We start from the raw sequence: 27,512 nt of genomic DNA on the forward strand, positions 1-27,512 counted from the left end.
GACAGCAAGCGACATGAGCTGTTTGAAGCTGTCTGTGTCCACCAGCCTGAATGACAGCATTTCATAGGTCAGTAGTTTAGAAATGCTGGCATTCAGGGCCAGGGATCGAGGGTGGCTAGGTGGGAATTTACGCTTTCTCTCAAATGTTTGTGAGATGGAGAGCTGAACGCTGCCGTGTGACATGGTTGAGATGCTTGGTGACGGATGTGGTGGTGTTGGTGGTACATCCTCTGTTTGCTGGGCGGCAGGTGCCAACGTTCCTCCAGAGGCGGAGGAAGAGGCCGAGGCGGCAGCAGCAGCAGAAGAGTTAGCAGGGGGAGCCTGAGTGAATTCCTTGTTTTTAAGGTGTTTACTCCACTGCAGTTCATGCTTTGCATGCAGGTGCCTGGTCATGCAGGTTGTGCTAAGGTTCAGAATGTTAATGCCTCGCTTCAGGCTCTGATGGCACAGCGTGCAAACCACTCGGGTCTTGTCGTCAGCACATTGTTTGAAGAAGTGCCATGCCAGGGAACTCCTTGAAGCTGCCTTTGGGGTGCTCGGTCCCAGATGGCGGCGGTCAGTAGCAGGCGGAGTCTCTTGGCGGCGGGTGTTCTGCTTTTGCCCACTGCTCCCTCTTTTGCTACGCTGTTGGCTCGGTCTCACCACTGCCTCTTCCTCCGAACTCTAAAAGTTAGTGGCACGACCTTCATTCCATGTTGGGTCTAGGACCTCATCGTCCCCTGCATCGTCTTCCACCCAGTCTTCCTCCCTGACCTCCTGTTCAGTCTGCACACTGCAGAAAGACGCAGTTGGCACCTGTGTTTCGTCATCATCAGAGACGTGCTGAGGTGGTATTCCCATGTCCTCATCATCAGGAAACATAAGTGGTTGTGCGTCAGTGCATTCTATGTCTTCCACCACTGGGGAAGGGCTAGGTGGATGCCCTTGGGAAACCCTGCCAGCAGAGTCTTCAAACAGCATAAGAGACTGCTGCATAACTTGAGGCTCAGACAGTTTCCCTGATATGCATGGGGGTGATGTGATAGACTGATGGGCTTGGTTTTCAGGCGCCATCTGTGCGCTTTCTGCAGAAGACTGGGTGGGAGATAATGTGAACGTGCTGGATCCACTGTCGGCCACACAATTGACTAATGCCTGTACCTGCTCAGGCCTTACCATCCTTAGAACGGCATTGGGCCCCACCAAATATCGCTGTAAATTCTGGCGGCTACTGGGACCTGAGGTAGTTTGTTCACTAGGACGTGTGGCTGTGGCAGAACGGCCACGTCCTCTCCCAGCACCAGAGGGTCCACTAACACCACCACGACGATGTCCACGTCCGCATCCCTTACTAGATGTTTTCCTCATTGTCACCGTTCACCACAATAAGAAAAAAATTATTTGGCCCAATGTATTGAATTCAAATTCAGGCCTTTTTTTACAGACACCTAACACTATCTGGCTATCTATTTAGGTACCGTATTACACTAATACAGGCACAGCAGTAACAAAAGATTTAGCTGAATATAAATTGTAGGCCTAGTATTTAGGCGCTGGATGACAGGTATATGTTTACGGACAGAATTAGACTTGAAAATGCACGGTAGCGTGTAAAGTTATTGAGGATGACCCTATCTGCACCTTCAATCTAATATACCCTTTTATGGATCGATTTAAACTTGGCCTGATACAGCAGAAACCACTGATTTAGGGAATTGCTAAGTTGGGAATTGTATTTCAACCCAGAACATAAATATATCCTTTGCCAGACAGCAGACAGTATTACAATTGGCTAGCCACAGCTGAAACACCAGATTTAGGGTACTGCTATTTTGGCAATTGTATTTCACCCCTCAATAAAATAGCAAGCACAGCCAAGCCCCTGATGTAGGATATAGCAACAAAAAAAACACACTATTGATGGTTAAATGGACTTGGTGGCAGCTTGTGCTGGTGCACCACAAGACGCAAAATGGCCGCCGATCACCCCAGAAAAAAGTGACTGAAAAATGCTCTGGGCAGCCTAAAAACAGTGAGCAATTGAATAGCAGAAGATGAATGATTCACAGCTGTAAATCGATCACTTCATTAAGTGTTTTTGCTGAGCAAATCCCTGTCTAGTGCCTAATCTCGCCCTAACAGCAGCAGCTGCATCCTCTCCCTACACTGATCAGAGCAGAGTGACGTGCGGCGCTAAGTGACTCCAGCTTAAATAGAGGCTGGGTCACATGCTGCACTGGCCAATCACAGCCATGCCAATAGTAGGCATGGCTGTGATGGCCTCTTGGGGCAAGTAGTATGACGCTTGTTGATTGGCTGCTTTGCAAGAAAGCGCCGAACACCGAACACGAACCTGGACTTTTACGAAAATGTTCGGGTTCGGGTCCGTGTCACGGACACCCAAAATTCGGTACGAACCCGAACTATAGAGTTTGGGTTCGCTCATCCCTATTCGTGATATATAAGGGGCTAATCGCCTGCATCGGCATTTACAGTGATGCTGGCAGATACAGCAGGGTCCTGGCTATCATTCACAGCTGGGCCCCTGCATTGATTGGGCACGCTCAGCTTTAGTGCCTGCCTGTTCATCATGATGTACTGCTACGTCAATTTGCAGGAAATCGCTTCCCACTGTGATGTAGTAATATGTTAAATGTCAGGAAGGGCTTAAACACACCTGGTGTTAGGGGATAAAAAAATAAAAAAGTGGCTTGGGGGACCAAGCGTTCGAAAGTTATGCCTTAACAGGGTCAGAATGCCTGCCTATACAACATGAACAAGTGTTTATTGTCAGAAGAAAAAGTGGCTTGTTGTGAATGAGACAAAATTCTTCCTTTTAATTGGGAGCAGTGCAGTGTGGATGTGGAAAGGATATGGATAAAGTGGCATCTGGCCACAATAGTAGTGGCAGCAGAATCAGCATAGCATGGAACATACAAGGCCGGAGAACAGCTATCTGTGGGTATTAATAGTAGTAATAGTAGTGGTAGTAGTAGCAGATGCTTTGCGTTAATAGTGGTGGCAATAGGGGATTAGCAGCAAGGAGCAGCAGAAGCTAAGGCAGCGGTACATGTTAGCAGGCAGGCAAAAGCATGATGGAAGCAGGAGCAGCCTTACGGAAGATGATGGTCGGCAGGCCGCATGAGTGGCATGACGGCGGTGGTGGCATGATGGAGGCAGCAGCAGCCATACAGAACATGATGGTTGGCAGGGCGCAGCAGTGGCATGATGGTGGCAGTGGCGATGGCATTACGAAGGCGGCTGCAGCAGCAGCTGTACAAAGCATGATGGCTGGCATGTTGCAGCAATCGCATGATGTGGCGGTGGCATCACTGGAGGCAGCAGTTGTACAGAACATGATGGTTGGCAGGCCACAGTAGTGGCATGATGATGGCAGTGGGCGCATGATGGTAGAGGCAGCAGCAGCTTTGAAGAACATGATGGTTGGCAGGTTGCAGCAGTGGCATGATCAAGGCAGGCAGGCAGCAACAGTGGCAAGATGGGACACCGCCAGCAAGGCCAGATCTATTCATCTGCCTCAGCTGGAGGAGTGTGCAAATCCTCCCCAATCCAGGCTTCGTTCATTTTGACAAAAGTGATGTTTTAGAAACTGGCAAAGAACCACTTGGTCTGTTTGGGTATCACCAGCCCTCCAGTAGCGCTGAAAAACCTCTCCGAGATGAGACTAGAGCCTGGGCAAGATAGAAGAAAGAGATCCCAAAGCAGATGTGGCCCTGTTCTTTGGAAAATACATCACCTCTCCTCTGTATTGCTGCTGCCACCACACTTCTCAACTAATGTTAGCTCCTTCTTAGCACCCCGATCCAGCTCCAAGATCCTGTCCAGCACACAATTGTCATTGGAGTATTCACTCTCCCTGCCGCTTTTATCAGACTGTGAGATATCATGGTGGGTTCATTGACCACCTCCCTGCTCTGTATTTTTCCGACTGTCATTGTTGCAGCCCTCACCGACAATGTTGTGGCTGCAGGTGTCACTATTACCACCTCCTACTCAGGGCAGTACAAATGCTGACTGCTCTCCCACAAGTCATCAACAAGGAGAATCCCTTGACTTTTTGACGTAGGACGAGGTGGGGTTTTCTTGCCACTTCTTAGGAAAAGCAAAGGCGCCTCACTTGGAAGGGGCAATAAGTAGCATGACGGCGGTGGTGGCATGATGGAGGCAGCAGCAGCCATACAGAACATGATGGTTGGCAGGTCGCAGCAGTGGCATGATGGTGGCAGTGGCGATGGCATTACGAAGGCGGCTGCAGCAGCTGTACAAAGCATGATGGCTGGCATGTTGCAGCAATCGCATGATGGTGGCGGTGGCATCATGGAGGCAGCAGTTGTACAGAACATGATGGTTGGCAGGCCACAGTAGTGGCATGATGATGGCAGTGGGCGCATGATGGAGGAGGCAGCAGCAGCTTTGCAGAACATGATAGTTGGCAGGTTGCAGCAGTGGCATGATCAAGGCAGGCAGGCAGCAACAGTGGCAAGATGGGACACCGACAGCAAGGCCAGATCTATTCATCTGCCTCAGCTGGAGGAGTGTGCAAATCCTCCCCAATCCAGGCTTCGTTCATTTTGTCAAAAGTGATGTTTTAGAAACTGGCAAAGAACAACTTGGTCTGTTTGGGTATCACCAGCCCTCCAGTAGCGCTGAAAAACCTCTCCGAGATGAGACTAGAGCCTGGGCAAGATAGAAGAAAGAGATCCCAAAGCAGATGTGGCCCTGTTCTTTGGAAAATACATCACCTCTCCTCTGTATTGCTGCTGCCACCACACTTCTCAACTAATGTTAGCTCCTTCTTAGCACCCCGATCCAGCTCCAAGATCCTGTCCAGCACACAATCGTCATTGGAGTATTCACTCTCCCTGCCGCTTTTATCAGACTGTGAGATATCATGGTGGGTTCATTGACCACCTCCCTGCTCTGTATTTTTCCGACTGTCATTGTTGCAGACCCCACCGACAATGTTGTGGCTGAAGGTGTCACTATTACCACCTCCTACTCAGGGCAGTACAATGCTGACTGCTCTCCCACAAGTCATCAACAAGGAGAATCCCTTGACTTTTTGACGTAGGACGAGGTGGGGTTTTCTTGCCACTTCTTAGGAAAAGCAAAGGCGCCTCACTAGGAAGGGGCAATGAAGACAGAGAGGACTCCACTGAAAGCCTTTTCTGGGGCTGCAAGGAGAAGGTGCAGGAAAAGCGCTGTAACCCCTGGCTCTATGACACGGTGTCAGACCTTTAAGTCACCTCCACATCATCCTGTTGCGACTGAGAGGAGGGGTGAGACATCCTATCCACAATATTATCCTCAATAAATCCTCTTCTCCTCAATGATAATGTTGTACCCTTCCGAAGCTAGGGACAATTGCGGCCTACCTACTAATCCTTCTGACCTGATATCTAGTGCTGCTACAACCTATGTTCTCGTTCGAATTTCAGAACTCTTCCGCAGACCTGACATATTTGCGCCTCACATATAATTTTGTGCGCTACCCTGTATATTGGTGTACTGACCAAGTATATGCTGGTTTTATTAAAGGGATTCTGTCACCAGGATTAACGATATAGCGATATTTATATGTGCCCATTAGTCTCCATGCAGTGTTTAAAATGATCCAACTGTTTATGGTCTGTGTGTGTTAGATTCTTATAAAAATCAATCTTATTCATATGTAAATCACCTCTGTCAGGAGCCCAAGGGGTTGTCCCACGATATGTTGGAGCCCATCTGTTATCAGAAGTGCTTGTTGTTAACTCTGCGATCTACAGCGATTTTGTTTTGTGGGTGCAGTGCAACATTTTTTTACCCTGCCCTGAGCCCAGTGACACAGAAAAATAAGTTTTATCCGTCTGTTAGTTAGGTGGGCGTCGGCGGTCATTTTGTGCAAGTTCAGTGCATCAGCACTGCATATGTGCCAGGGACCATAATTTAACCTAGTTCTTTTAGTTCAGTGGGCAACATACAGTATACCCATTTTTTAAGTGCACCTGCACTGCATATGTGCCAGGGGAATGCAAAATAATATAGGGAATCGGTCTTGATACATAGCATTTATCAAGATTTTTTCACCGGACATCACTCAATACACGCATTAAACACTGCAGTTGTATTCTGGTTTTAAAAAAAATACCCATTTTGTGCAAGACACTACATTTGGGGCCTTTGCTGCATTTGTGACAGTCTAATACAAGCTTTAAATACTGCAGTTATATTCTGGTTTTAAAAAAACACCCATTTTGTCCTAGATACTACATTTGGGGCCTTTGCTGCATTTCTGACAGTCCAATACAAGCTTTAAATACTGCAGGTATATTCTGGCTTTAAAAAAACACCCATTTTGTGCAAGACACTACATTTGGGGCCTTTGCTGCATTTGTGACAGTCCAATATACAAGCTTTAGGCCCCTTTCACACTGGCGGGATTTCCGCGTGGGTGCAATGCGTGAGGTGAACGCATTGCACCTGCACTGAATCCAGACCCATTCATTTCTATGGGGCTGTGCACATGAGCGGTGATTTTCACGCATTGCTTGTGCGTTGCATAAAAATCGCAGCATGTTCTATATTGTGCGTTTTTCACACAACGCAGGCCCCATAGAAGTGACTGGGGCTGCGTGAAAATCGCAAGCATCCGCAAGCAAGTGCGGATGCGGTGCGACTTTTTACACACGGTTGCTAGGAGACGATCGGATTGGGGACCCGATCTTTATTATTTTCCCTTATAACATGGCTATAAGGGAAAATAATAGCATTCTTAATACAGAATGCTTAGTACAATATGGCTGGAGGGGTTAAAAAAATAAATAAAAAAAATTGAACTCACCTTAATCCACTTGCTCGCGCTGCCCAGCATCTCTTCTGTCTTCATCTTTGCTGTGCACAGGAAAAGGACCTGTGGTGACATCACTACGCTCATCACATGTGATGAGCGCAGTGACGTCATCAAAGGTTCTATTCCTCAAAGAAGAAGACAGAAGAGAAGCCTGGCTGCGCGAACAAGTGGATTAAGGTGAGTTAAAAAATTTTTATATTTTTTTAACCCCTCCATAGCTAATTTACTTAGCATTCTGTATTAAGAATGCTATTATTTTCCCTTATAACCATGTTATAAGGGAAAATAATCCAATCTACACAGCATCTAACCCAAACCCGAACTTCTGTGTAGACGTTCGGGTTTGGGTACCAAACATGCCCATTTTTCTCACGCGCGTGCAAAACGCATTACAATGTTTTGCACTCGCGAGGAAAAATCGCACATTTTCCCAAGACACACCCGCATCTTCTCCGGTCCAAAAACATGACGCCCGTGTGAAAGAGGCCATAAATACTGCGGTTATATTCTGGTTTTAAAAAAACGCCCATTTTGTGCAAGACACTACATTTGGGACCTTTGCTGCATTTGTGACAGCCCAATACAAGTGTTAAATGCCGCTGTTCTATTCTTTTTTTTGCAATTTTGTGCAAGACACTACATTTGGGGCCTTTGCTGCATTTAGTGGCAAATCTGGGGGAGCTGCTCAACCCCAAACACTGTAGCGTGTTTTTCATTGGGGGAGCAGCCCCACCGCATGTGGACCGCAGCAAACGACTATCCCCAGCAAAAAAAAAAATTGCATGCGGTGGAGGATGTCGGCGCGGTCCACATGCACCACAAAGGCATCCTACACAAAACGGAGCATTGTGCGGATGAAAATATAATCATAAATCACAGAAGAAATGCACCAAACGGATATGCCACTGACTATACTGGCTAGTCATAAATGCAGATATTAAAAGCTGAGACTTTTGCCAATATATTCCTGTCGGGAAGATATCGGAGCCCAACATGCACCACGTCACGGTTCTCAGCATGGCAAGGGGTCCTACCACTACGCTACCTATGGTGTGAACAAGGTCTGAAGGTGATGTAATCCAGCTCACAGCCAAGCTTCCACACAACCGCCTAGCAGGACAACTAGTGCAATGTGAACAAAGCCAGACTGTAAGCCACACCCATATCAGACCATGTGATGGAGGTTACCAGGTGCAAAGGAGAGTGTTTGAGTGCCAGGTAAAGGCACATACACTACATATAAAACAAGACAAAAACACAGAAATATAGTGGCAAATCTGGGGGAGCAGCTCCCCCAATGAAAAACACGCTACAGTGTTAGGGGTTAAGCAGCTCCCCCAGATTTGCCACTATATTTCTGTGTTTTTGTCTTGTTTTATATGTAGTGTATGTGCCTTTACCTGTGCCTTTATTTTTAAACACCCATTTTGTGGCCTTTGTAGCCAAGAGACTACATTTGGGGCCTTTGCTGCATTTGTGACAGTCCAATACAACGAGTCAATATTGCTGTTACATTGTTGGTCGAAAAATTAAAAAAATTTCTGACCATGAAGTAATTGTATACAATTCACCTGTCAAACTGTTGTGTGACCTCAAGAAATCTGACATAAACATTGGTTGGTAAACGCAAAGAATGAGGAGAGCGTCAAATAATGGACATGGCCCCTGTCGTGGTGCTGCTAGTGTTGGTGGAGCTCCTGTTGCAGGGAGAGGACGTGGTCAATCTGTGCCAGCTACACGCACAATTGAAACACCTTCCTCAGGTGCAAGTTGGCGACAGACCCTTCAGCGTTATTTGGTCGGGCCTAATGCGGCTCCACGAATGGTAAGGCCTGAACAAGTACAGGCAATAGTAGATTGGGTGGCTGACAGTGCTTCCAGTTCCTTCACATTGTCTCTCACCCAGTCTCCTGCTGAAAGATCAGTTTGCACCTGCAGCCCATGGCCATCAGTCTTTCACATCATTCCCTTGCAAATCAGCCAAGCAGTCTGAGCCCCAGGCCATGCAGCAGTCTCTTCTGCTTTTTGATGACTCTGCTAACAGGGTTTCCCAGGGCCATCCACATAGCCCTGCCCCAGAAGTGGAAGAGATTGAGTGCACCGATGCCCAACCACTTATGTTTCAGGATGAGTACATGGGAGGACCACCGCAGCACGTTTCGGATGATGACGAAACACAGTTGCCAACTGCTGTGGCTTTCTGCAGTGTGCAGACCGACAAGGAGGGCAGGGATAAAGACTGGGTGGAAGATGATGTGGAGGACGATGAGGTCCTCGACCCCACATGGAATCAAGGGCATGCGAGTGACCTGTCTAGTTCAGAGGAAGAGCCACCAGCACAGCAGAAGAAGGAGCAGGGTGCAAAAGCGGAGAGGCCGTCCCCTAGACAGTACGCCTGCTACTGCCCACCGCAGCAAGGGACCGAGCACACCAAAGCCAGCTCCAAGGAGTTCCTTGGCGTGGCAGTTCTTCAGACAATGTGCTGATGACAAGACACAAGTGGTTTGCACGCTGTGCAATCAGAGCCTGAAGCGAGGCATAAACGTTCTCAACCTGAGCACAACCTGCATGACCAGGCATCTAAGTCCAAAGCACGAACTGCAGTGGAGTAGACACCTCAAAAACCAAGAAAGGTCTCTGGCTCCTCCTGCTTCCTTCTCTGCTTCAGTCTCAACCTCTTTATCCCCCTCTGGAGTGACAGTGGCACCTGCCACTCCGCAAACAGAGGATGTGCAAGCAACACCATCACCTGGGTCACCAAGCATCTCCACAATGTCCCATGGAAGCGTTCAGCTGTCTATCTCCCAAACACTGGAGCGAAAGAGGAAGTACCCCCCTACCCACCTGCGATTTCTGGCCCTGAATTCCTGACCTTTGAAATGCTGCCATTCCGTCTGGTGGAGACGCAGAGTTTTAAAAGCCTTATGGCGGTGGCTGTCCCACAGTTCATCGTTCCCAGCCGCCACTACTTTTCCAGACGAGCCATCCCTTCCCTGCACAACCAAGTGGGGGACAAAATCAGGTGTGCACTGCGCAACGCCATCTGTGGCAAGGCCCACCTAACTATGGATACGTGGACCAGTAAGCACGGTCAGGGACGTTATATCTCCCTTACTGCACACTGGGTAAATGCAATGGCGGATGGGCCTGAGGCGGATAGCAGTTTTGCGCATGTCCTTCCACCACCGAGGATTGCAGGGCATTTTCTCTTTGAATCCTGTTGCTTACTCCTCCTACTCCGCTTCCCCATCCTCTACCACCTCTTCAACCGGTCAGCGTAACACCTTCACCACCCCTAGCAACACATCACTTTTCCATTGCCTTTTTGCACGGACCCGGCCCTTGCTGGTGCCCCCAGGTGCCCTGGTGCCCTCTGCACGCATTCTCCACCAATGGGAGGTGCTTTATGATAGCATGAGTACCTCCAGCTGGTCTCACCTGTGGTGGAATAGGGGTGTGCACCACACTATCCACCCCTTCCTTGTCTCTAACCTGTGTGAGACCTGTCACTGTCTCACAGCGCCCATCCCTAATGCCAAAAGCCAGCAAAGCTATCTCAGGAGAGAATTTGAAAGAGGTATGGCAAATCTGATTGCTCAATCGGACAATTTTTGACCACCTGTCTCTCAACTTTTGGCATGACCACCAGACATAGAAGAACGTGCCCTTCTCACTATGGCTACACCAGAAGACATCTGATATGTTGGAAGCAAACAAGGAAATCTTATCTGGAGTCCTTTACCAGCGCATCAAGACTTTATACCCATTTTCTTGAATGAAGATGCATCTAGAAAGTCTATGGGGAGTGGTAAATAACTTTCAAATCTCAGAAGGGGAAAATCCCTCTTCAATCTCTCAAACTTACGATTGCAGGCTTGACATCAGAGGGTGGGGCCTTAAGCATCTTATAGATTCTGGATATTACCTTTAGTGGGGAAGATAGATCAAACCAGGAAGCCAAGGTGTAGTGTTGTGTATTCCTGAGGATAAGGAGTGATTCTGTTTTGAGAAAGTGCAGAAGAGGGACATTAGGAATGGGTGTATTAAGCTTCTCCTGGATAGCAAGGTCAGAGCCAATTCAACTATCCTGGTTCAGCAAATCAGATATAGGTAATGTAGACGATGACTAGTACAGATGCGATATATTTTCTGTGTTTCTCGTTGCCCAGCAGTCATTGAACCTCCAATGTAAAGTCCAACCAGACCTGTGGGTAGGACAGACATCACAGTAAATCGGAGAATTATCAAACGTCATATTGCCAATCCAAGAGGAGGGGCAGAGTTGCAGATGCTCCTTTGACATGAAGATGTAGTCTATTCTGCTATAAAAATTGCTTGCTGCAGGGTAAAAAGAGTAATCTATCAGGTGGGGGAGGGTTGAAACAGCGGCAAACATCAATTAAACCCCAATTTAACATGTATAACTTTAAGTGCCTTGGATGAGAAGGGGGAACTTTTGGAGGATGTATCAATGAGAGGGTTGAGGGCCACATTGAGTTCTCCAGCCAAAATAAGAATCCCCTCTCTGTGAGCCTCTATCAGTGACAAGAGGGACGTAAGCCAAATAATCTAGCCATTGTTAGGGGCATACACATTAACAAAAGTGTATAACGTCTGTCCAACAAAACCTTTCAAGATAATATACCAACCCTCAAGGTCTTGTATATGATGTTTATAGCTAAATGGAAAGCCTCTATGGAAACCTATGCTAACTCCCCTCGAGGCAGCCCCCCAGCCGCACAGTAATGCCAAGTAGGGAACCTGGAAAAAGAAAGGTTAGGGTATTTGACATGTTTGAAATGAGTATCCTAAAGGAAAATAATTGAGCACTTTTCTTTTCCCAAGAGAGAAAAAATTTAGCATCTCTTAGAAGACTATGTACCCCTTTGGGGACAATGTTTTTTTTATTATTGGAATATACTTATTATAAAGTAAAAATATTTTTCAATTGGTCTTAAAAATCTGGAGTTCTTTTTTCTGTACAGAGCTGACATGCTCTACCAGAGGGATCTTAATTTTCTCTCTGATCCATCAGTTGAGGAACTGATGGGCTCCTTCTCTCTTCTCTCTGACCTTATGAACACTCACCAAAGCTGTGAGACACAGTTTTGACCACCTCCTGTCCAGGAAACAGCAGAGCATGCAGTGCATGAGAGCTACTGAAACAGAGTAGCACAACAAGCTATACTGTTTCTGAGTTAGGGAATCTGCTTACATTGTCGTGCTACGCTGTTACTGTAGCTTTCATGCACGGCAATGAGAGCCACTAAAACAGCAGGAAAACTGCTGTTTCCCTGCCAAGAGGTGTTTGGAACTGTGTCTCATCTCACCTTAGCAACGGTGAGATGAGACAAACCTTTAAATAAGTGTTTATGACCTCCTAATAATTTACAGATATGGGTTATTAAATGACCGGCACAAAGTGAAAGCGAAAGTATGATTCACACTAAACTTTGTGGCTCCATATTTGTAATAAAGACCAACTGAAAAAAAAAATTCTAGCACAAAATGAGTAAAATGTATTCATAAAAAAATGGCCTTTGAAGGTGTACATAGCCTTTCAGTCACCTGAGCTGTGCACCAACTATATTTACTTGAGCAATACAGTAAATTCTAAATCTACAATAAAAAAAGTAACATTTTCAAGAGGAATTTTCAAATTTTGATTTGACTGTTTTCTGGTTAATATTATCATATGAACCCTTATACATTCACCAAAAGTGTAAAAATAATAAAGAATAAGAAAATTTTATTAAGCATATTTTACATAAATGTTTTTAGTGTAATGGATCAAGTCATTTAAACCAGCACTAGCATCCTCTCTGTAGTAATAGGGCATTCACTAGTATTGTACTTTATAGTGACTTTATTTTCACTTACTTTACTCCAAAGTTACTATCCTGCGATTGAAGTTGACAAGCAAACCTGAAATGTTCATGGATTGGTTCAGGTGAGTGTGACTATGTAATTATATGTGTGAACCTATCTCTGTACAGGACTATACATGCCTTGTAAGCACACGAGTACACATTAAGAACACAGTTAATACCAGTCAGACAAGAAATACCAGGCATTCATTTATTCACATTCTTCTTTAAGGTTCGGCCTTTTTTTTTGCTTCAAAATGTCTAAAACACGTTGATATGGAAAAGCTAAGAAGATTAAGTTTACATTGGGTCAAGTTTGAGATATTAGTTCATGTTCCTGAAGATTGTCAAATGTTTCCAGTGAGCGTCAAGCCAGCGGATACTATAAAGGACCTTAGAGTGAGCCTTGTAAAACAAGGAATCACCTCGTGGAAGAAGCATTTTTCCTACAATGGCAGAGAATTAGGAGAATATGAAACTATTAGAGACCTCAACATCAAAAGTGGAGCTGTTATATTACTTGTTAAGAAAAGTGCAAGGTAGGCAGCATTTTACTAATTACTGAAATTATATTTATAATATAAACATATTTTGATGTAGCAAGCACATGGCTTGAGAGAACACATAGTAATATAAATATTACATGGTATAAATGGGGAACATATATTTCTATAGATTTTTCCTTACCTAAGTAAAAATGATGTAAGTTGTTTTGCTGTATTAACTGTTTTGAATGCCACAAATCTGAAACAGTCATTTAATGTACTAGTTTTTAAGTATTCTCATTTCATATACAACATCCAAAACATACCAAAATGTATCCATAATGCCAATGATTCTATTATATTTTATTCCAACAAAAACATTTAATTTATTCCTGAAGCTTACCTTAACTCTATGGGTGGGTTCAAACACAGGTTTTGTGGCAGTTTTTCTGGCAGTACTTTGAGCCAAAGCCAGAAGTTGATCACACAGTAGAAGTATAAATGGTTTTCCTTATATTTAAAGGAAATGTGTCACCAAAAATGTTATTTGCCAGTTAAAACCAGTTAGCAACATACAGTGGGATGAGAAAGTTTGGGCAACCTTGTTAATCGTCATGATTTTCCTGTATAAATTGTTGGTTGTTACAATAAAAAATGTCAGTTACATATATCATATAGGAGACACACACAGTGATATTTTAGAAGTGAAATGAAGTTTATTGGATTTACAGAAAGTGTGGTATAATTGTTTAAACAAAATTAGGCAGGTGCATAAATTTGGGCACCACAAAAAAGAAATGAAATCAATATTTAGTAGATCCTCCTTTTGCAGAAATGACAGCCTCTAAACGCTTCCTGTAGGTTCCAATGAGAGTCTGGATTCTGGTTGAAGGCATTTTGGACCATTCCTCTTTACAAAACATCTTTATTTCATTCAGGTTTGATGGCTTCCGAGCATGGACAGCTCTCTTTAAGTCACACCACAGATTTTCAATTATATTCAGGTCTGGGGACTGAGATGGTACTTGTTCCTCTGCATAAATGCCTTAGTGGATTTTGAGCAGTGTTTAGGGTCGTTGTCTTGTTGAAAGATCCAGCCCCGGCGCAGCTTCAGCTTTCTCACTGATTCCTGGACATTGGTCTCCAGAATCTGCTGATACTGAGTGGAATCCATGTGTCCCTCAACTTTGACAAGATTCCCAGTCCCTGCACTGGCCACACAGCCCCACAGCATGATGGAACCACCACCATATTTTACTGTAGGTAGCAGGTGTTTTTCTTGGAATGCTGTGTACTTTTTCCTCCATGCATAATGCCCCTTGTTATGGCCAAATAACTAAATTTTAGTTTCATCAGTCCACAGCACCTTATTCCAAAATGAAGCTGGCTTGTCCAAATGTGCTTTAGCCCACCTCAAGTATCACTTTTTGTGCTGTGGGCGGAGAAAAGGCTTCCTCTGCATTACTCTCGCATGCAGCATATCCTTGTGTAAAGTGTGCCGAATGGTTGAACGATGCACAGTGACTCCATCTGCAGCAAGATTATGTTGTAGGTCTTTGGTGCTGGTCTGTGGGATGACTGACTGTTCTCACTATTCGTCGCTTCTGTCTATCCGAGATTTTTCTTGGTCTGCCACTTCGAGCCTTAACTTGAACTGAGCCTGTGGTGTTCCATTTCCTCAATATGTTCCTAACTTTTGAAACAGACGGCTGAAATCTCTGAGACAGCTTTCTGTATCCTTCCCCTAAACCATGATGGTAAACAATCTTTGTCTTCAGGTCATTTGAGAGTTGTTTTGAGACCCCCCATGTTACTACTCTTGAGAGAAAATTAAAAAACTAGGGAAACTTACAATTGACCCCCTTAAATACTCTTTCTCATAATTGGATTCCCCTGTGTATGTAGGTCAGGGGTCACTGAGCTTACCGAGTCAATATTAGTTCCAATAATTAGTTCTAAAGGTTGTGGAATCAATAACATGACAACAGTGCCCAAATTTATGCACCTGCCTAATTTTGTTTAAACAATTATAGCACACTTTCTGTAAATCCAATAAACTTTTTTTCACTTCTCAAATATCACTGTGTGTGTCTCCTATATGATATATTTAACTGACATTTTTTATTGTAACAACCAACAATTTATACAGGAAAATCATGATGATTAACAAGGTTGCCCAAACTTTCGCATCCCACTGTAAATCCTTTTTTATTTCTAATCTGATTATAATTTTTGACTACAGATTTTTTTATTCTGTTTTCCGGACATTTTGATGGGGGCTGCCATCTTGGCCGAACTGTTAACAGCATTTACAAAGCATTAAAATAATTGCTTTACAGCAACCCCATGGTCCATAGACACAATGGTCAGGAGGGGATCTCACTGACTTCTATGGGAGAGTTTTCTATGCATGCTCTGTGACCTGTGCAGAGGTAATTGTACAAGGAAAGATTAGAAAAGATTTGACAATCACCTATTGTAAAAGGAGAATCCTGACTAATCTACAGTATACTGTACACAGAGGTGATGTCTCCTTATTACAGGCAGGATTAGAATAATAGCTGAAGTAAAGTTATCTATATAGACCAAGAAGTAGCGCCAATTATTAAGCTTAGCGACCAGTGTAAAAACAGCAGGAATTAATGTTTTTTGTTTAAATATAGATATTCAAATTGAAATAACCACTAGTGTTGATCGAGCATCAATGTGCTCGGGTGCTCGAGTAGAACACCTCGGGGTGCTCCTGTGCTTGAGTAGAACACCTCGGGATGCTCGGGAGCACAATGGAAGTCAATGGGAATACCCGAGCATTAAACCAGGCGCTCACTGCTCTGAAGAGGGGATGGTGTCTGGGTCACATGAAAAGGTCAGAAATTGATGGAAACACCACTGAAATGGTTCGGGAACAGCATGGGGAGGATGTCTGGATGCATCTTGGACTCCTAGGTCGCTGCTGGGAACGATGTTGTCCGAGTAGTATGCCAATTTTACAGACTGACAATAATATACACACACAAAACCGAAGATAAAATCTATTTTAGAGGTAAAATTGTTAGGAAACATTCTTTCCTGTATATTTACTTGTATATAAAGTGCAAGTGCTGCCAAAAATTACAAGGAAGAGGCACTCCGATACAACCTATATATCACATAATGGAGGGCCTCATTCACATTGTGGTACAATTGTTCAGATAGGTGGACTCCTACACTCATAAAGCCTATGCACTAAGTGAAAGGGCTGCCAAAAATTACAAGGAACCGGCACTCCAATACACCCTTTATTACACATAAAGGAGGGCATCATACATACCCTTGAAAAATTATGATTGATGGCCTGCTGGTGACCCTCAAAAAAAAACATTATGACCAAGGGCCTGCAGGTTACCCTCTAAAACATTAGAGACGAGGGCCTTGCTGTTGATCTGACCATCTAAAAAATTAGGGGTAGGAGTCTGCTGCTGAGCTGACTCTCTAAAACATTATGGGCCAGGGTCTGCTACTGAGCTGACCATGGAAAAAATTATGGGCGAGGGCCTGCTGCTAAGCTGACCATCTAAAACAAATGTAGGGGTGAGGGCCTGCTGCTGAGCTGACAATCTAAAACATTAGGTGTGAGGGCCTGATGCTGAGCTGACCATCTAAAACAATAGGGGTGAGGGTCTGCTGCTAAGCTGACCATCTGAAACATTAGGGGTGAGGGTCTGCTGCTGAGCTGACTCTCTAAAACATTAACAGCAAGTGCCTGCTGCTGATCTGACCATCTAAAACCTTATGGGCGAGGGCCTGCTGCTGAGCTGACTCTCTAAAACATTATGGGCGAGAGCCTGCTGCTGAGCTGACCATGGAAAGAATTATGGGCGAGGGCCTGCTGCTAAGCTGACCATCTAAAACAAATTTAGGGGCGAGGGCCTGCTGCAGCTGTAGATGACTTTTGGAAATGGGCACACACGCGGCGCACCTTCACCAGTAGCTCAGGCAAATTCGGATAGGTTTCGAGAAACCGCTGAACCACTACGTTTATGATGTGGGCTAGGCATGGGATGTGTGTGAGCTTGCCAAACTCCAAAGCTGCCACCAAGTTACGCCATTATCAGACACAACCATGTGTCTGATAATGTTCAGTCTGGTCTCTTATCTCCTGTCACAGCTCTGCGGCGGTATGCTGTTTGTCCCCTGAGTATATCAGCTTCAGCGCGGCCTATTGCCGCTTCCCCATTGCAGTGCTACACTGCTTCCAGCTACCTACTGTTGACTGACTGGTGCTGTCCATGTGTCCGTGGTTAAGTGGACCTTCCCGGTAACTGCGTTGGTCAGGGCTCCTGTGATGTTACGGGACACCAGTTGGTGTAAGGCCGGCACGGCACACCTTGAAAAATAGTGGCGGGTGGGGACTGCGTAACGTGGGACGGCCGCCAACATCAGGCCGCGGAAGGCCTCAGTGTCCACAAGCCTAAATGGCAACATTTCCAGGGCCAGTAATTTGGAAAGCTGCACATTTAGTGCTATGGCCTGTGGGTGGGTGACTGGCGCTTTCGTTCAAATGCCTGGGGTAATGACATTTGGACGCTGCGCTGGGACACAGAAGTGGATCTGCTAGCTGATGGTGCTTTGGTGCTTGCGAAGGTCCAGGTGCAGGGTGGGAGGCATCCGGGCCTGCGTCTTGGACAGGAGATTGGCCAGCACGTAACACAGGGGAAGAGGAGGCAGTGGTGTGACCCGCAGACACTGATTGTTGACCCAGGTGTTCAGCCCACCTATTAGGGTGCTTTGAGGCCATGTGACGGATCATGCTGGTGGTGGTGAGGTTGCTAGTGTTCATGCCCCTGCTCATTTTGGTACGGCACAGGTTGCAAATGACAATTCTTTTATTGTCAGCACTTTCCTCAAAAAAGCACCTGAGGAACACCTACCCCTTGGTAAGGGAGATTGCCGCAAGAGGGTGCTCCAGGGAACAGTTGCAGGCAAGTTTGGTGTGGCCCGCCTTCTCCCTTTTGCCACCCCACTGCCTCTTGCAGCCTGCTGCGGTGCTGCGGATCCCTCACCCTCTGTACTGCTGTCCTCGCTCGGCTTGCCACCTTCCCAGGTTGGGTCAGTGATTTCGTCATCCACCACCTCCTCTTCTACTTCCTCACTCTGGTCATCCTCCTGACTTGTTGACCAAACAACAACCTCACTTATTGACAACTGTGTCTCATCCTCATCATCAACCTCTTGAGACAATAATTGCTGTTGACTTACTGGCAACTGTGTCTCATCATCCTCATCCACCTCGTGAAACACTAATTGCCATTCCCCCACCGTCATCTTCTTGTGACTGTGGATGCTCAAGAGTTTGGACATCAGTGCACACAATCTCCTCATGTCCCTCTTCAAGCGGGCTTTGCAAGCGGCCCAAATGCCCAAATCAAGGAATGGTGATGAAAAGAGCTCCTCAGAATATCCGAGTGTGGGATCACTTGTTTGCCAAGACTCTCCGTGGTGGAAGGATGGAGGATCAGGGTGAGGATTCTGTTGACCAGACTCTTGGTTACTGAGACTGGACTTTATGGAAGACAGGGTGGTTCTTAACCGACTGGAAGCATTATCTGCTGCAATCCAACCGACCACCTGGTTGCACTGGTGTGACTTCGAGAGTGGTGTCCTGTGTGGCCTTGCAAACTGGGACATGAAGCTAGGTATTATGGATAAGTGTGTTTCTTGTGCTCTGGCAGCAGGCACAGTTTAACCGTGCCCAGGGCCACGGCCTCTGTGTGCACCATCAGCAGCACGGCCAATTCACCATCCCTTACTGTTCGCCTTCTGCATATTACATGGTATATATGCTTGCAATTATGTCACACGTACAGTAGTGCAGGTTTTGTCAGTGTATGCGCAAATAAATTAAACTGAATCTCACAGATATTTATGATGAGCAAACGTTATACAGGAGATGTAGCGCAGGTAATGTCGCTTCTGTCACCAGTGGCTAATAAAAAATTACAGGGAAAGTCACAGCTATTTGGGATGCGCAAACGTTATACAGGAGATGTAGAGCAGGTAATGTCACTGCCACCAGCAGAGAAAAAATTTGACTGAATGTCCCTGATATTTATGATGCCAAAACGTTATACAGGAGATGTAACGCAGGTAATGTCGCTGTCACCAGCGGCGAAAATATTTAACTGAATGTTACTGATATTTAGGATGCGCAAACGTTATACAGGAGATGTAGCGCAGGTAATGTAAATGTCCTCAGCAGACACCATCTACGTAAAAAGTACACTGGATGTCACAGATATTTTTTGTATGTGAACACGTTAAACAGGAGATGTAGCGCAGATAATGTCGCTGTCCGCAGCATCTACAGAAAAAGTACACTCCATGTCACAGATATTTTTAGGATGCGCACACATTATACAAGAGATGTAGCGCAGGTAATGTAACTGTCCGCAGCGGACACCATCTACGGAAAAAGTACGCTAATAATATATATTGCTGCCAGATACAACAATAGTCCGGACTTTTGGGTCTCTAATCGCACGCAATTTAGCGCAGGGTGCTCTAAAAATATATATTGCTGCCAGACACAACAATAGTCTTTAAAAGGGTCTCTAACACCAACCCTGCCTAACCAAAAAATGTAATTCAATTCCCTACACTATATGTCCCTTCTACAGCACAGCTCTCCCTGACTAAGACTGGCTGAACCACGTGTCATTGGGTGCTTTATAGCGCCCGATGACGCGTTCCGGCCAGCCAATCACTGTAATGCCAGTAACCAACATGGCTACGGCATTACAGAAGGTGGCAGTACAGAAGGGAGGATACTCGATCATGGCGTTCGAGCACACGCGTTATTCGGCCGAACAGAGCTATGTGCCGAGCATTCCGATGCTCGAGCCGAACTGGTGTTCAGCTGAGCATGCTCGATCATCACTAATACTCACCAGAAATTCTTAAAAAATATGTTAAACATAAAAATGGGATTTAAATGATAGGTTATTTTCTGATGATACATTCCCTTTAACATTATCTTCCACCCCACTGTCACAAAAACCTACTGTATATGTCACTCCACCCTTAAAAGAGGCCAAGGCACAGGGCAGTAGCTGGAGGTGTATATTGAATACTGAATTTAAAATACCTTGCAAATCTGCAGTCAAATCTGTGGGGGAAAAAACTACATGTGTAACTTAAAAATTTGGGATTTCAAAAGTTATGAACGTGGCATATGAGGGGTACAATGATGGGAAGCAGCACAACCACCGCTCCCTGTCATTGCACCCACTACTTACAAAGAAATGAGCTTTGTGATGAAGTAATTAGTCACAAAGCAAATCTTTTTGTAAAATTTGGCGATTAAAATTTTTTAATACTTCGCTCATCTCTACTTGCGCCATTACATTGACAACATCCCTCATAAAGAAGATAATCTTTTCTAACACTTTTTAATGACTGTTTTATACCATTTCAGTCATAAAAAGCCACTCTACACCCTTAGGCCTCATGCACACGACCGTTGTTCGGGTCCGCATCCGAGCCACAGTTTTGCGGCTCGGATGCGGACCCATTCACTTAAATGGGGCCACAAAAGATGCGGACAGCACTCCGTTTTGCGGACATGAATAGGCATTTCTACAATGGGCATTTCTACAACGGTTTGCGGACTCCAAAAAACGTAACGGTCTTGTGCATGAGGCCTTAGGTTACAATTTTTACATGTTTAGATATTTTTAGCCAAAGCCAATAGTCATGAATAGTGTTGGGCGCGAATATTCGAATGGCGAATTTTAATCGCAAATATTGCCACTTCGAGAATTCGCGAAGATTTAGAATATGGTGCTATATATTCGTATTCGCAAATATTCTAGATTTTTTTTCATCTGAACCCATGATCCCTCCCTGCTTCTTGCTTGTGGGCCAATGAGAAGGCTGCAATGTCTTTGACTGAGCTTAGCAACATCCCTAGCAACCAATAGGAAAGTTGCCTACCCCCTACTATATAAGAACCTCCCCAGCAGCCATTTTCTACAGTTTTTTTAAAGTTCTGAGAGAGACAGCAGTGTCATTGCTGTGCTCTGTGCTTTCCACACTACATTAGATAGATAGTTAGATAGCTCATATATATATAATACAGATAGTTAGTGGGAGATAGTCAGTGTAGGTTAGGCTACTTTCACATTTGCGTTCGGGGCTCCACTTGTGAGTTCCGTTTGAAGGCTCTCACAAGCGGCCCCGAACTGATCCGTCCAGCCCTAATGCATTCTGAGTGGATGCGGATCCCCTTTAGAATGCATCAGTCTGGCACCGTCTGTCCTCCGCTCCGCTCAGCAGGCGGACACCTGAATGCTGCTTGCAGCGTTCGGGTGTCCGCCTGGCTGTGCAGAGGCAAACGGATCCGTCCAGACTTACAATGGAAGTCAATGGGGGCGGATCCATTCAAAGGTGACACAATATGGTAAGTAGCCTTAGATAGTGATATAGTGTAGTTGTTCCAGTGCAGGGTGTTAGGCAGTGTGATAGGTTCTGCTGTCAATACATACATGCTACAGACATAGTGCTGTGATGTCACAACAATACATAGTGCACCAATCAGTAATATGTAGTCAGACCTGCTAAAATGTGAAGTTGCACGTATTGCGCCAAAATATGTGCATCATTAATTGCCGATTTGCGAAATTGCGAATATATTGGAGCACTCTATCTGCATATAAAGCTATTGTAATGTTCTGCCATGCCAACCATTTTCTCCAGTCTCAGGAAACTTCTAGCAGCGTGAAAATTTTTGCTAAAGTGACCCGCGCCTGTCTTGAATGCGCAATATGCGCATATTACATTGCTGACTTTCGCAATCAAGAAAATAATGGCGAATTCTCAAATTCACAAATTTTTGGACTAATATTTGCCCAAATATTCACGAAATATTGCTAATTCTAATATTGCCCCTGCCGCTCATCACTAGTCATGAAACAAAAAAGAAAGGATACAAAGACTTTTGCAGCTCATGTATATTGTATTCACGCCTATGTTTGGATCGAAAAACTGCTTAAAAAACTGCGGGTGTGAATCTAGCTCAGGCTTCATTCAGAGGATTGCAATATAGTCACATCTCATTGTTCGTTTTCTAACCGTATGCTGATCTTAGTTCAGTTCACTGAAACTGTAAAAACCTCATCCACTAGCTCTCCTGATTGAAAAAGACCTGGGGAAGAATCTGCACTGACCGTGATGACGTCACTGCACCCTCCCAGCATGACTTAATTTGTAACAAATCTAACTTGTCAAACTTTGGAAAAACTGCCATATCGAATTTTTTTAAACTTTGCTCATCTCTAATTGTAAAATGTCTAAAATTATTTCATAATTCATAATTTACATGTATTTTTTTATCTACAGGTAAATATTTTTGCATCACATATATATGTGAAGATGCATGATCATCTAGAAGAGAATTTGGACATCTGAATACAGAAGATGAACTGACTATGCCAGGTCAGATAGAGGACATTATCACGAGTAACGTATTTCATGGGCGTTTGTGACTCGAGGTTGAAAGAAAACTTCTGAAATGTGGCAGACATTTTCAATGAAAACCAACCTTCGTATAATGAAAACAGCAAGAAAAAGTATCTTACACCTATCTCTATGATGATAGAACTGTATGTAAATATTTTACAGACTGGACTGACATATATAATATTAATACATTTTTACACTCTGTTGAAGCTGACAGTGTACACTTAACAAAAACAATTGCCAGTACTTGCAAAATGATATTGTTATTTTTTTATTGTTTTTAAACACTAGTAAAAAGCCCAAAATTTTTACCGTTTTTCATTGCATTTTTTTACATTGAAACATTTTAAGCATGCGTCTTTTTCTGGTGTTTTCATGTCCTGTAGAGAAGTCTGGGAAAAAACACTAAAATATGCCATAGCCAGTGCATGTTGCATTTTTAAACAACACAAAAAAACAACAACAAAAAAGGTAAGCAAAAACATATAGGGGGAATGTGTTAAGATGCAATCAGTTTTGATGTCATTTAGAGTTGGCAAAAGGTGCATCAGATGTAAGAATGATCACACACTGGAGGTCATTTATTAAGACTGGCGTTTTAGTCTTCATAAGCTCCTGCGCTGGCAGTGGATCTGCTGAAGTTATATAGAGGCGCAGACCTTTATATAATTTTGGCGTATCCAGCGCCTGTCTAAATGTAAGCCAGCTTCCTTGCTGGCTTACATTGAGACCATTTTGTATGCCTAAAACAGGCGTAGAAAATGATGAATGAGACGGGCCAGCCAGGCCGTCTCCTTTCCCCGCCCATGTAACGGCCCTTTTTTAGACCTGGCGTGAGCAGAGAAAAGTCGCAGATTGCGGCGCAAATAACCTTTGCACTGCAATCTGCTCCACAATAACAGGCTAATATAGGCGTATTTCTGATTGTAAATGACCCCCAATGTATGATATGTTTGGCACATCTTAAAGTTGTTATTCCACTTTTCCTATGCTATTCTCCTTGCTGGGGTGCATTTGCTACTTTTTTTTTCTGATACTTCTCTCATTTGTATTCACAACTATTTTTAGCTCAAAAGACTGCATCAAAACCTGTCACAAAAACTACTTATCTGATGCTAGCCTTAAACAGATCTAGGCTTTACCTTGCCTATGCCAGTTTCACTCGAGTAACGGTGGGAAAAAGCACAAAGGAGGAAGAAGAAGGATGCTCACATGACCCTAAGAGGAAATGGGTGGGGGGAAAGCCTTGCCCTGATTGACTCACAGAACAACAGACAGCCTTGATGAGCCAATCAGTGATGCAACAGGCAAGGAGGTACCCTTGGAGAATGAGCAGAACGTCATTCTGTGTTGGGCTGCGAATGAGGATGGATGGATGTGGCAATGTCTGATAGAAAATGATCTTAGGGACAGTGTACAGTCACATTCAAGCTTCCATTCTAGTGTGAGGGAAAGTAAAGTAAAAGGTATGCCAGGCAGTGCCTTCTATCTGCAATTACTGCCCTATAACATAGCCTCAATTGTTGCAGGACCTCAAAAGCAGCTAACTGCAAGAACATTTATTTTTTTTCTACCATTTTAACAGCAATACAGTTTATTTTTTGTAATAAGCTCAAAACTGTAAAACACATGTTTTATCATCCAGATGATAGGATAGCATTTGGAAACTCAGTGAAAACACCTGAAATACAAGTCCTAAATCTGTGTCAGGGCATCTCCAAACAGCTATACAGAATTCAAGTGTGCAATACAGAATTCTGTGCAATACAGAATTCAAGTGTGCAACATGTGTCTTATAATACAGAGGGAAGTGTTTTAAATCTCTGAGTGAAAATGTGAAATAATAGTCTGAAATCTGTGTCAAGGCATCTCCAGACAGTTCAATATTTAAATAACAATATATGTGTCTTACAGTACAAGCGGTAGAATTTTAAATCTCTGAGTGAAAACATGAAATTCTAGTGTCAGGACATTTCCAGATAGTTTGATTTATTTTTTTGGGGCTCATTTGGAAAAATAGCAATATGTGTCTTACAATACAGAGGGTTTAAATATCTGAATGAAAACATGATAAATACTAGTCCGAAATCTGTGTCAGGACATCTCCAGACAGTTTAAAAAAAAAATGAAAAATATAACAATACAGAATACATGGTGTAAAGTGTGTCCTAAAATCACAGAGTAGAATCTCTGAGTAAAAACACAATAAATACAAATCTGAAATTTGTACCAGGGCATCTTCAGACAGTTCATTCTTTTTTTTTGTTTGTTGTTTTGCAAACTATAGCAATACAGAATAAAAGTGTACCAAGTATCTCTTATAATACAGAGGGTAGTGTTTTAAATCTCTGAGTGAAAACATGAAATACTAGTCTGAAATACAGTGCTTTGCAAAAGTATTTACCCCCCCCCCCTTGATTTTTTTTCGTGTTTTGGTGCCTCACAACCTGGAATTAACATGGATTGTTTGAGGATTTGCATCATTTAATTTACAGAACATGCCCACAACTTGAGATTATTATTATAATTTTTAATTGTGTAGCAAACAACAAATAGGACAAAATAACAGAAAAAGTCAAAGTCTAATCACCCCCTAAAGTCAACACTTTGTAGAGCCACCTTTTGCTGCAATCACAGCTCGAAATGTGAAATACTAGTCCTAAATCTGTGTCAATAATCTCAAAGTAGGTTGACAACTTGTGTTTTATACTAGAGAAAGCTTTTTCTGGATTCTGCATATTTGAACACACATAAGACATTAGGCCCAAATCTGTTAGTGGTGCTGATACTGCATTATTTCCTAAGTCAATTGTGAGTAGCAGTGTCTTCATTGTTTGTGGAAAAGGAAGGACATTTTATTGCTCCTCTCTGTCTTTAAAGGCTATGTACAACTTTTTTATGATTGCATTCTAATCATTTTGGGCTAAAAATATTTTTTTGAATTGGTCTTTATTAAAATATATTCAGCCCTTCTGTCACAAATGATTAATTGTCAAGCTCTGTGAATGGTACTTTCACTTTCAGTTTGTGCGGGTCACCTAATAAACCTTATCTTTAAATTTTTACATTACTAAATGGTCATAAACACTTTTTTAAGCCACATTCTTATCAATAAGATGAAAACTGAGCTATATTGAGTGTTTAGGAGGTCAGAGATCAGAGATAAAGAACCGTCAGCTGAGCTGCCTGATGGAAAGAGTAAAAATAAATAGCCTGCTACTAGAAATTCCCAAAGCTGTATAGAGAAAGGGAATCAAAATCCTTAATAAAGACCAATTGAAAAATATTTTTTTTGCTCAAAATGAGTACAATACAATAGCAAAATGCCCCCAAAGATGTATATAACCTATGAGTTCCAGAAAACAGACTTGCAAACCGTTCCGACTGCGTTCATTTGGCCCAAAATGTAAAATGGAAGGCTTTCAAACAAAAGGTCCAGGGCCATGCCTTGTTCTCCCAGAGCCAGAATGTGGGTAATGGCAGCACCAGCTATGTGGCCAGAAGTAGTAGTTAGCCGCAGGTGTCCCTGGCTTCAGAAAGTAGCAATATTATCATTGAGGAGAAATAGGATGAGATTGTAGATTGGATGGCTCCTTTCTCCTCTCATTCACAGCAGGATGACATGGAGGTGACTTATGAGTCTGACACTGTGCCGTGGAGCAAGGGGGTCACCAAGTTCCTCCTGCTTGCAGCCACAGAGAAGGCTTTCAGTGGAGTCTTCTTTGTCCTTACTGTCCCTTCCTAGTGGGACGTGTCCTTTTTGCTAAGAAGTGGCAAGAAAACCCCATAACACCCTATGGCAAATAGTCAAGAGAATCTCCCAGTTCATGACTTGTGTGAGAGCAGTCAGCGTTTGGACTGTCCTGAGGAGAAGGTTCAGGAGAAAGCTGAGGACCCTTTGCATAGCTATGTTCTTGGTGGTAATATTAGCGACCATAGCCATGGTATTGGTGGTGGAGGTAGCAACAGTGTCAGTCGGGGTAAATGCAGAGCAGGAGACTAACATATCTTAAAGTCTAATAAAAGTGGCATTGAGGGTGAGGACTCCAATGATGATTGTGTGTGGGACAGGACCTTGAACCTAGATTTGGGTGCTGAGGACGCAACATCAGATGAGGAGGGTGTGTGACAGGCACAGCACTATGAAGTGCCTTTTGCGCTGTGGCATTAGAAGAATTTTGATATCTTTCACTTTTAGTCTAACCAGACTGTCTATTACACTATAATTCCTCTAGCGCCGTTCGATGGAAACAGTAGGTTTAAAAAGCACACCAAATGTTCAAATAACTTCTTTATTAACTTCAACTTTTCTTCATATATAACACTGCCGCCTCCGCAGCAGATAGTCCACATACAAAACACGTGTTGAAAGGATATCACAAAATGGCGGTATGCATAAGATGGTGGTTCAACTGTTCAATCTTGTCATTCAATATAAAATGGTGGCTATATTTCTCTCTTGAGTATCTGTACTCTCACTTTAAGTTATTTAAGCACTTTATGATCTCTCTGAGAGGTATATCTGAGGTCTAACTAATAGTTCACTTGCAGTATGCAGTTAGCAGTGACTATTTGCAGATTGGTTGAGTATGATCTGGTATGGTTGTATGCAATTTGGATTGCAATATGGAATCTGAATGCTTGCATGTCACGGCTGAGGATGGGGAAAACCCTTAGCCGTGCGATGCCTGAAGATGTTATTGGCTACTCGGCCAGGACGACAGAATTAGGGAGCAGGTCACCTCCTATCGCGTCCCTAACCTGACCCTGACTCATAACCATATGAGCCAACCCTGATGGTTGGAGGGCTCATACACCGGAACCTAATAGTCC

At 43.9% G+C, this 27,512-nt stretch overlaps 1 protein-coding gene across 1 annotated transcript; it reads left to right on the plus strand.

Moving 5' to 3' along the window:
* Nucleotides 1–12,856: 12,856 nt before the first annotated feature.
* LOC122931596 (ubiquitin domain-containing protein TINCR-like) lies at nt 12,857–22,972 on the plus strand. The gene is made up of 2 exons (XM_044285671.1): nt 12,857–13,238; nt 22,560–22,972. Exons 1-2 carry the CDS (start codon nt 12,976–12,978, stop codon nt 22,561–22,563), a joined length of 267 nt encoding a protein of 88 aa, XP_044141606.1. The 5' UTR covers nt 12,857–12,975; the 3' UTR covers nt 22,564–22,972.
* The last annotated feature ends 4,540 nt before the right edge of the window (nt 22,973–27,512 follow it).

The sequence above is a fragment of the Bufo gargarizans genome, chromosome 1, assembly GCF_014858855.1.
Source record: "Bufo gargarizans isolate SCDJY-AF-19 chromosome 1, ASM1485885v1, whole genome shotgun sequence".
Lineage (NCBI taxonomy): Eukaryota > Metazoa > Chordata > Amphibia > Anura > Bufonidae > Bufo > Bufo gargarizans.